At 48.6% G+C, this 11,724-nt stretch overlaps 1 protein-coding gene across 1 annotated transcript in view; it reads left to right on the top strand.

Moving 5' to 3' along the window:
- LOC148133774 (integrin alpha-L-like) overlaps positions 1 to 11,724 on the top strand; it is a gene marked incomplete at its 3' end in the record, with an annotated part of 200,139 nt that overhangs the window by 100,150 nt on the left and 88,265 nt on the right. Inside the window, exon 3 of the mRNA XM_087985749.1 lies at positions 977 to 1,118. Within this exon, the coding sequence (XP_087841875.1) occupies positions 977 to 1,118 (142 nt within the window). The remainder of the gene's footprint in view (positions 1 to 976; positions 1,119 to 11,724) is intronic.

Raw genomic sequence — 11,724 nt, 5'->3', positions numbered from 1 at the left:
CATGCACTCACACACCCACACACACACCCACACACACACACCCACACACCCACACACCCACATGCACTCACACTCACACACACACCCACACCCACACACACACCCACACACCCACATGCACACCCACACACATACCCACACACACACCCACACACCCACCCACACCCACACGCATACCCACACACACACCCACACACACACTCACACACAGACCCACACACACACCCACACCCACACCCACACCCACACTCACACACCCACACCCACACCCACACGCACTCACACACACACATCTGCAGATCTACACACATACTTGCACACGCACACAGACCCACACAGTCACTTACACACACGCAATCTCACACATGCAGCAACACTCACACACACACGCACCCACACCCAGCCATACACCCTTGCACACACCCATACACTCCCACACACACACCACACCCACACCCACTCACACATGTACACACACAGCCATACATACAATCCTGCACACACGCCGACACCCACACACCCACACTCACCCACACTCACCCACACTCACCAAGCACACACTCACACACTCACACACACTCACACTCACCCACACTCACCAAGCACACACTCACACACCCACACACCCACACTCACCCACACTCACCAAGCACACACTCACACACCCACACACACCCACACACACAGACCCACACACACACATTCACGTATACACACCTACACAAACACATCCTCACACATACCCACGCTCTCTCACACTCACAGACACACCCCCACACACACTCACAGACACACCCACACACACACAACTACACACATACCCACACAAACAGGGGGACAGTAGGAGGCCATTCAGCCCCCGCGCCATCCTGTTACACAGGGGGACAGAGGGGGCCCACTCTCTCGGGCTTGGGGCACCGTGGGCAGTGTTGTGCCCAGTACCAGTTGACCGTGTGGGTCTGGCTCTGTCCTCTAGGGGCGATGTGCTGCTGATTGGCTCGGACACTGTGCTCAGAGTAAGCGTCCGGCTGGAGAACGCACACCACGTCTCGGACAGGCCCCAGCTCCACTTCCATGCCCCGGGCTGCCTCACATTCCGCAAGGTCAGCTCAGTCCAGGTGAGGAGGCCGGGAAAACCACTCCATCTGCTCCTGGGATTGGGGATAGTGTAAAGGGAGCTTTACCGCGTGTCTAACACCATGCTGTCCCTGTCCCTGGGATGGGGGGACAGTGTAGAGGGAGCTTTACTCTGTTTCTAACACCCCGTGCAGTCCCTGTCCCTGGGATGGGGGACGGACAGTGTAGAGGGAGCTTTACCCTCTATCTAACTCCATGCTGTCCCTGTCCCTGGGATGGGGGGACAGTGTAGAGGGAGCTTTACTCTGTATCTAACCCTGTACAGTACAATGACTCTGTTACTGACTGTACTGACTGTGCTGTACAGTACAATGGCCCTGTTACTGACTGTACTGACTGTGATGTACAGTACCATGGCTCTGTTACTGACTGTACTGACTGTGCTGTACAGTTCGATGGCCCTGTTACCGACTGTACTGACTGTGTTGTACAGTACAATGTCGCTGTTACTGACAGTACTGACTGTGCTGTACAGTATGATGGCCCTGTTACTGACTGTACTGACTGTGCTGTACAGTATGATGGCCCTGTTACTGACTGTACTGACTGTGCTGTACAGTACAATGGCCCTGTTACTGACTGTACTGACTGTGCTCCACAGTATGATGGCCCTGTTACTGACTGTACTGACTGTGCTGTACAGTATGATGGCCCTGTTACTGACTGTACTGACTGTGCTGTACAGTACAATGGCCCTGTTACTGACTGTACTGACTGTGCTCCACAGTATGATGGCCCTGTTACTGACTTACTGACTGTGCTGTACAGTATGATGGCCCTGTTACTGACTGTACTGACTGTGATGTACAGTATGATGGCCCTGTTACTGACTGTACTGACTATGCGGTATAGTACAATGGCTCTGTTACTGACTGTACTGACTGTGCTGTACAGTATGATGGCCCTGTTACTGACTACTGACTGTGATGTACAGTACCATGGCTCTGTTACTGACTGTACTGACTGTGATGTACAGTACGATGGCCCTGTTACTGACTACTGACTGTGATGTACAGTACGATGGCCCTGTTACTGACTACTGACTGTGATGTACAGTACCATGGCTCTGTTACTGACTGTACTGACTGTGCTGTACAGTTCGATGGCCCTGTTACCGACTGTACAGACTGTGCTGTACAGTACAATGTCGCTGTTACTGACAGTACTGACTGTGCTGTACAGTATGATGGCCCTGTTACTGACTGTACTGACTGTGCTGTACAGTATGATGGCCCTGTTACTGACTGTACTGACTGTGATGTACAGTACAATGGCCCTGTTACTGACTGTACTGACTGTGCTGTACAGAACAATGGCCCGGTTACTGACTGCACTGACTGTGATGTACTGTACGATGGCCCTGTTACTGACTGTACTGACTGTGCTGCACAGTATGATGGCCCTGTTACTGACTTACTGACTGTGCTGTACAGTATGATGGCCCTGTTACTGACTGTACTGACTGTGCTGTACAGTACGATGGCCCTGTTACAGACTGTACTGACTGTGATGTACAGTATGATGGCCCTGTTACTGACTGTACTGACTGTGCTGTACAGTATGATGGCCCTGTTACTGACTACTGACTGTGATGTACAGTACCATGGCTCTGTTACTGACTGTACTGACTGTGCTGTACAGTACGATGGCTCTGTTACTGACTGTACTGACTGTGATGTACAGTACGATAGCCCTGTTACTGACTGTACTGACTGTGATGTACAGTACGATGGCCCTGTTACTGACTACTGACTGTGATGTACAGTACCATGGCTCTGTTACTGACTGTACTGACTGTGCTGTACAGTTCGATGGCCCTGTTACCGACTGTACAGACTGTGCTGTACAGTATGATGGCCCTGTTAGTGACTGTACTGACTGTGCTGTACAGTACAATGGCCCTGTTATTGACTGTACTGACTGTGCTGTACAGTACGATGGCCCTGTTACTGACTGTACTGACTGTGCTGTACAGTATGATGGCCCTGTTACTGACTGTACTGACTGTGATGTACAGTACAATGGCCCTGTTACTGACTGTACTGACTGTGCTGTACAGAACAATGGCCCGGTTACTGACTGCACTGACTGTGATGTACTGTACGATGGCCCTGTTACTGACTGTACTGACTGTGCTGTACAGAACAATGGCCATGTTACTGACTGTACTGACTGTGCTGTACTGTACGATGGCCCTGTTACTGACTGTACTGACTGTGCTGCACAGTATGATGGTCCTGTTACTAACTTACTGACTGTGCTGTACAGTATGATGGCCCTGTTACTGACTGTACTGACTGTGATGTACAGTATGATGGCCCTGTTACTGACTGTACTGACTATGCTGTATAGTACAATGGCTCTGTTACTGACTGTACTGACTGTGCTGTACAGTACCATGGCTCTGTTACTGACTGTACTGACTGTGCTGTACAGTACGATGGGCCTGTTACTGACTGTACTGACTGTGATGTACAGTACGATGGCCCTGTTACTGACTGTACTGACTGTGATGTACAGTACGATGGCCCTGTTACTGACTGTACTGACTGTGCTGTACAGTACCATGGCTCTGTTACTGAATGTACTGACTGTGCTGTACAGTTCGATGGCCCTGTTACCGACTGTACAGACTGTGCTGTACAGTATGATGGCCCTGTTAGTGACTGTACTGACTGTGCTGTACAGTACAATGGCCCTGTTATTGACTGTACTGACTGTGCTGTACAGTATGATGGCCCTGTTACTGACTGTACTGACTGTGCTGTACAGTATGATGGCCCTGTTACTGACTGTACTGACTGTGCTGTACAGTACGATGGCCCGGTTACTGACTGCACTGACTGTGCTGTACAGTACAGTGGCTCTGTTACTGACTGTACTGACTATGATGTACAGTACGATGGGCCTATTACTGACTGTACTGACTGTGCTGTACAGTACAATGTGCCTGTTACTGACTGTACTGACTGTGATGTACAGTACGATGGCCCTGTTACTGACTGTACTGACTGTGATGTACAGTACGATGGCCCTGTTACTGACTGTACTGACTGTGCTGTACAGTACAAAGTGCCTGTTACTGACTGTACTGACTGTGCTGTACAGTATGATGGCCCTGTTACTGACTGTACTGACTGTGATGTACAGTACGATGGCCCGGTTACTGACTGCACTGACTGTGCTGTACAGTACAGTGGCTCTGTTACTGACTGTACTGACTATGATGTACAGTACGATGGGCCTATTACTGACTGTACTGACTGTGCTGTACAGTACAATGTGCCTGTTACTGACTGTACTGACTGTGATGTACAGTACGATGGCCCTGTTACTGACTGTACTGACTGTGATGTACAGTACGATGGCCCTGTTACTGACTGTACTGACTGTGCTGTACAGTACAAAGTGCCTGTTACTGACTGTACTGACTGTGCTGTACAGTATGATGGCCCTGTTACTGACTGTACTGACTGTGATGTACAGTACGATGGCCCGGTTACTGACTGCACTGACTGTGCTGTACAGTACAGTGGCTCTGTTACTGACTGTACTGACTATGATGTACAGTACGATGGGCCTATTACTGACTGTACTGACTGTGCTGTACAGTACAATGTGCCTGTTACTGACTGTACTGACTGTGATGTACAGTACGATGGCCCTGTTACTGACTGTACTGACTGTGATGTACAGTACGATGGCCCTGTTACTGACTGTACTGACTGTGCTGTACAGTACAAAGTGCCTGTTACTGACTGTACTGACTGTGATGTACAGTACGATGGCCCTGTTACTGACTGTATTGACTGTGCTGTACTGTACGATGGGCCTGTTACTGACTGTACTGACTGTGATGTACAGCACGATGGCCCTGTTACTGACTATACTGACTGTGATGTACAGTACAATGGCTCTGTTACTGACTGTACTGACTGTGCTGTACAGTATGATGGCCCTGTTACTGACTGTACTGACTGTGATGTACAGTACGATGGGCCTGTTACTGACTGTACTGACTGTGCTGTACAGTTCGATGGCCCTGTTACCGACTGTACAGACTGTGCTGTACAGTATGATGGCCCTGTTAGTGACTGTACTGACTGTGTTGTACAGTACAATGGCCCTGTTACTGACTGTACTGACTGTGAGTAACAGGGCCATCATACTGTACAGCACAGTCAGTACAGTCAGTAACAGAGCCATTGTACTATACAGCATAGTCAGTACAGTCAGTAACAGGGCCATCATACTGTACATCACAGTCAGTACAGTCAGTAACAGGGCCATCATACTGTACAGCACAGTCAGTAAGTCAGTAACAGGGCCATCGTACTGTACATCACAGTCAGTACAGTCTGTAACAGGGCCATCGTACTGTACAGTACAGTCAGTACAGTCAGTAACAGGGCCATCGTACTGTGCAGCACAGTCAGTACAGTCAGTAACAGGGCCATCGTACTGTACAGCACAGTCAGTACAGTCTGTAACAGGGCCATCGTACTGTACAGTACAGTCAGTACAGTCAGTAACAGGGCCATCGTACTGTACATCACAGTCAGTACAGTCAGTAACAGGGCTATCGTACTGTACATCGCAGTGAGTACAGTCAGTAACAGGGCCATCGTACTGTACAGCACAGTCAGTACAGTCTGTAACAGGGCCATCGTACTGTACAGTACAGTCAGTACAGTCAGTAACAGGGCCATCGTACTGTACATCACAGTCAGTACAGTCAGTAACAGGGCTATCGTACTGTACATCGCAGTGAGTACAGTCTGTAATAGGGCCATCGTACTGTACAGTACAGTCAGTACAGTCAGTAACAGGGCCATCGTACTGTACATCACAGTCAGTACAGTCAGTAACAGGGCCATCGTACTGTGCAGCACAGTCAGTACAGTCAGTAACAGGGCCATCGTACTGTACAGCACAGTCAGTACAGTCAGTAACAGGGCCATCGTACTGTACAGCACAGTCAGTACAGTCAGTAACAGGCCCATCATACTGTACAGCACAGTCAGTACAGTCAGTAACAGGCCCATCGTACACTACAGCACAGTCAGTACAGTCAGTAACAGGGCCATCGTACAGTACAGCACAGTCAGTACAGTCAGTAACAGGGCCATCGTACAGTACATCACAGTCAGTGCAGTCAGTAACCGGGCCATTGTTCTGTACAGCACAGTCAGTACAGTCAGTAACAGGGCCATTGTACTGTACAGCACAGTCAGTACAGTCAGTAACAGGGCCATCATACTGTACCTCACAGTCAGTACAGTCAGTAACAGGGCCATCGTACTGTACAGCACAGTCAGTAAGTCAGTAACAGGGTCATTGTACTGTACATCACAGTCAGTACAGTCAGTAACAGAGTCATTGTACTGTACAGCACAGTCAGTACAGTCAGCAACAGGGCCATCATACTGTACAGCACAGTCAGTACAGTCAGTAACAGGCCCATCGTACTGTACAGCACAGTCAGTAAGTCAGTAACAGGGCCATCGTACTGTACAGCACAGTCAGTACAGTCAGTAACAGGGCCATCATACTGTACATCACAGTCAGTACGGTCAGTAACAGGCCCATCGTACTGTACAGCACAGTCAGTACAGTCAGTAACAGGCCCATCGTACTGTACAGCACAGTCAGTAAGTCAGTAACAGGGCCATCGTACTGTACAGCACAGTCAGTACAGTCAGTAACAGGGCCATCGTGCTGTACATCACAGTCAGTACAGTCAGTAACAGGGCCATTATACTGTACATCACAGTCAGACTATACTGACTGTGATGTACAGTACCATGGCTCTGTTACTGACTACTGACTGTGATGTACAGTACCATGGCTCTGTTACTGACTGTACTGACTGTGCTGTACAGTACGATGGCTCTGTTACTGACTGTACTGACTGTGATGTACAGTACGATGGCTCTGTTAGTGACTACTGACTGTGATGTACAGTACGATGGCCCTGTTACTGACTACTGACTGTGATGTACAGTACCATGGCTCTGTTACTGACTGTACTGACTGTCCTGTACAGTTCGATGGCCCTGTTACCGACTGTACAGACTGTGCTGTACAGTATGATGGCCCTGTTAGTGACTGTACTGACTGTGCTGTACAGTACAATGGCTCTGTTACTGACTGTACTGACTGTGCTGTACAGTATGATGGCCCTGTTACTGACTGTACTGACTGTGTTGTACAGTACAATGGCCCTGTTACTGACTGTACTGACTGTGATGTACAGTACAATTGCTCTGTTACTGACTGTACTGACTGTGCTGTACTGTACGATGGCCCGGTTACTGACTGCACTGACTGTGATGTACAGCGCGATGTCCCTGTTACTGACTGTACTGACTGTGCTGTACAGTACAATGGCTCTGTTACTGACTGTACTGACTGTGATGTACAGTACGATGGCCCTGTTACTGACTGTACTGTCTGTGATGTACAGTACGATGGGCCTGTTACTGACTGTACTGACTGTGCTGTGCAGTACGATGGCCCTGTTACTGACTGTACTGACTGTGCTGTGCAGTACGATGGCCCTGTTACTGACTGTACTGACTGTGATGTACAGAACAATGGCCCGGTTACTGACTGCACTGACTGTGCTGTACAGTATGATGGCCCTCTTACTGACTGTACTGACTGTGCTGTACAGTATGATGGCCCTGTTACTGACTGTACTGACTGTGATGTACAGTACAATGGCCCTGTTACTGACTGTACTGACTGTGCTGTACAGAACAATGGCGCGGTTACTGACTGCACTGACTGTGATGTACTGTACGATGGCCCTGTTACTGACTGTACTGACTATGCTATATAGTACAATGGCTCTGTTACTGACTCTACTGACTGTGCTGTACAGTATGATGGCCCTGTTACTGACTACTGACTGTGATGTACAGTACCATGGCTCTGTTACTGACTGTACTGACTGTGATGTACAGTACCATGGCTCTGTTACTGACTGTACTGACTGTGCTGTACAGTACGATGGCCCTGTTACTGACTGTACTGACTGTGCTGTACAGTACGATGGCTCTGTTACTGACTACTGACTGTGATGTACAGTACCATGACTCTGTTACTGACTGTACTGACTGTGCTGTACAGTTCGATGGCCCTGTTACCGACTGTACAGACTGTGCTGTACAGTATGATGGCCCTGTTAGTGACTGTACTGACTGTGCTGTACAGTACAATGGCCCTGTTACTGACTGTACTGACTGTGCTGTACAGTATGATGGCCCAGTTAGTGACTGTACTGACTGTGCTGTACAGTACGATGTCCCGGTTACTGACTGCACTGACTGTGCTGTACAGTACAGTGGCTCTGTTACTGACTGTACTGACTATGATGTACAGTACAATGTGCCTATTACTGACTGTACTGACTGTGATGTACAGTACGATGGCCCTGTTACTGACTGTACTGACTGTGCTGTACAGTACGATGGCCCGGTTACTGACTGTACTGACTGTGATGTACAGTATGATGGCCCTGTTACTGACTGTACTGACTGTGATGTACAGCACGATGGGCCTATTACTGACTGTACTGACTGTGCTGTACAGTACAATGTGCCTGTTACTGACTGTACTGACTGTGATGTACAGTACGATGGCCCTGTTACTGACCGTACTGACTGTGATGTACAGTACGATGGCCCTGTTACTGACTGTACTGACTGTGATGTACAGTACGATGGCCCGGTTACTGACTGCACTGACTGTGCTGTACAGTACAGTGGCTCTGTTACTGACTGTACTGACTGTGATGTACAGTACGATGGGCCTATTACTGACTGTACTGACTGTGCTGTACAGTACAATGTGCCTGTTACTGACTGTACTGACTGTGATGTACAGCACGATGGCCCTGTTACTGACTGTACTGACTGTGCTGTACAGTATGATGGCCCTGTTAGTGACTGTACTGACTGTGATGTACAGTACGATGGCCCTGTTACTGACTGTACTGACTGTGATGTACAGCACGATGGCCCTGTTACTGACTATACTGACTGTGATGTACAGTACAATGGCTCTGTTACTGACTGTACTGACTGTGCTGTACAGTATGATGGCCCTGTTACTGACTGTACTGACTGTGATGTAAAGTACCATGGATCTGTTACTGACTGTACTGACTGTGCTGTACAGTTCGATGGCCCTGTTACCGACTGTACAGACTGTGCTGTACAGTATGATGGCCCTGTTAGTGACTGTACTGACTGTGTTGTACAGTACAATGGCCCTGTTACTGACTGTACTGACTGTGATGTACAGTACAATTGCTCTGTTACTGACTGTACTGACTGTGCTGTACTGTACGATGGCCCGGTTACTGACTGCACTGACTGTGATGTACAGCGCGATGTCCCTGTTACTGACTGTACTGACTGTGCTGTACAGTACAATGGCTCTGTTACTGACTGTACTGACTGTGATGTACAGTACGATGGGCCTGTTACTGACTGTACTGACTGTGCTGTGCAGTACGATGGCCCTGTTACTGACTGTACTGACTGTGATGTACAGTACGATGGCCCTGTTACTGACTGTACTGACTGTGCTGTACAGTATGATGGCCCTGTTACTGACTGTACTGACTGTGATGTACAGTACAATGGCCCTGTTACTGACTGTACTGACTGTGATGTACAGAACAATGGCGCGGTTACTGACTGCACTGACTGTGATGTACTGTACGATGGCCCTGTTACTGACTGTACTGACTGTGCTGTACAGTATGATGGCCCTGTTACTGACTGTACTGACTGTGATGTACAGTATGATGGCCCTGTTACTGACTGTACTGACTATGCTGTATAGTACAATGGCTCTGTTACTGACTCTACTGACTGTGCTGTACAGTATGATAGCCCTGTTACTGACTACTGACTGTGATGTACAGTACCATGGCTCTGTTACTGACTGTACTGACTGTGCTGTACAGTACGATGGCTTTGTTACTGACTGTGATGTACAGTACGATGGCCCTGTTACTGACTGTACTGACTGTGCTGTACAGTATGATGGCCCTGTTACTGACTGTACTGACTGTGTTGTACAGTACGATGGCCCTGTTACTGACTACTGACTGTGATGTACAGTACCATGACTCTGTTACTGACTGTACTGACTGTGCTGTACAGTTCGATGGCCCTGTTACCGACTGTACTGACTGTGCTGTACAGTATGATGGCCCTGTTAGTGACTGTACTGACTGTGCTGTACAGTACAATGGCCCTGTTACTGACTGTACTGACTGTGCTGTACAGTATGATGGCCCAGTTAGTGACTGTACTGACTGTGCTGTACAGTACGATGTCCCGGTTACTGACTGCACTGACTGTGCTGTACAGTACAGTGGCTCTGTTACTGACTGTACTGACTATGATGTACAGTACAATGTGCCTGTTACTGACTGTACTGACTGTGATGTACAGTACGATGGCCCTGTTACTGACTGTACTGACTGTGCTGTACAGTACGATGGCCCGGTTACTGACTGTACTGACTGTGCTGTACAGTATGATGGCCCTGTTACTGACTGTACTTACTGTGATGTACAGCACGATGGGCCTATTACTGACTGTACTGACTGTGCTGTACAGTACAATGTGCCTGTTACTGACTGTACTGACTGTGATGTACAGTACGATGGCCCTGTTACTGACCGTACTGACTGTGATGTACAGTACGATGGCCCTGTTACTGACTGTACTGACTGTGATGTACAGTACGATGGCCCGGTTACTGACTGCACTGACTGTGCTGTACAGTACAGTGGCTCTGTTACTGACTGTACTGACTGTGATGTACAGTACGATGGGCCTATTACTGACTGTACTGACTGTGCTGTACAGTACAATGTGCCTGTTACTGACTGTACTGACTGTGATGTACAGTACGATGGCCCTGTTACTGACTATACTTACTGTGATGTACAGCACGATGGCCCTGTTACTGACTGTACTGACTGTGCTGTACAGTATGATGGCCCTGTTACTGACTGTACTGACTGTGATGTACAGTACGATGGCCCTGTTACTGACTGTACTGACTGTGCTGTACAGTACAATGTGCCTGTTACTGACTGTACTGACTGTGATGTACAGTACGATGGCCCTGTTACTGACTGTACTGACTGTGCTGTACAGTCTGATGGCCCTGTTACTGACTGTACTTACTGTGATGTACAGCACGATGGCCCTGTTACTGACTATACTGACTGTGATGTACAGTACAATGGCTCTGTTACTGACTGTACTGACTGTGCTGTACAGTATGATGGCCCTGTTACTGACTGTACTGACTGTGATGTACAGTACCATGGCTCTGTTACTGACTGTACTGACTGTGCTGTACAGGTCGATGGCCCTGTTACCGACTGTACAGACTGTGCTGTACAGTATGATGGCCCTGTTAGTGACTGTACTGACTGTGCTGTACAGTACAATGGCCCTGTTACTGACTGTACTGACTGTGCTGTACAGTATGATGGCCCAGTTAGTGACTGTACTGACTGTGCTGTACAGTACGATGTCCCGGTTACTGACT

Source organism: Chiloscyllium plagiosum, unplaced genomic scaffold (assembly GCF_037043375.1).
Source record: "Chiloscyllium plagiosum isolate Xiang-an unplaced genomic scaffold, Cpla_swu_hap1 HiC_scaffold_214, whole genome shotgun sequence".
In the NCBI taxonomy this organism is placed as follows: domain Eukaryota; kingdom Metazoa; phylum Chordata; class Chondrichthyes; order Orectolobiformes; family Hemiscylliidae; genus Chiloscyllium; species Chiloscyllium plagiosum.
This window is presented reverse-complemented; position numbering and strand designations above follow the sequence as displayed.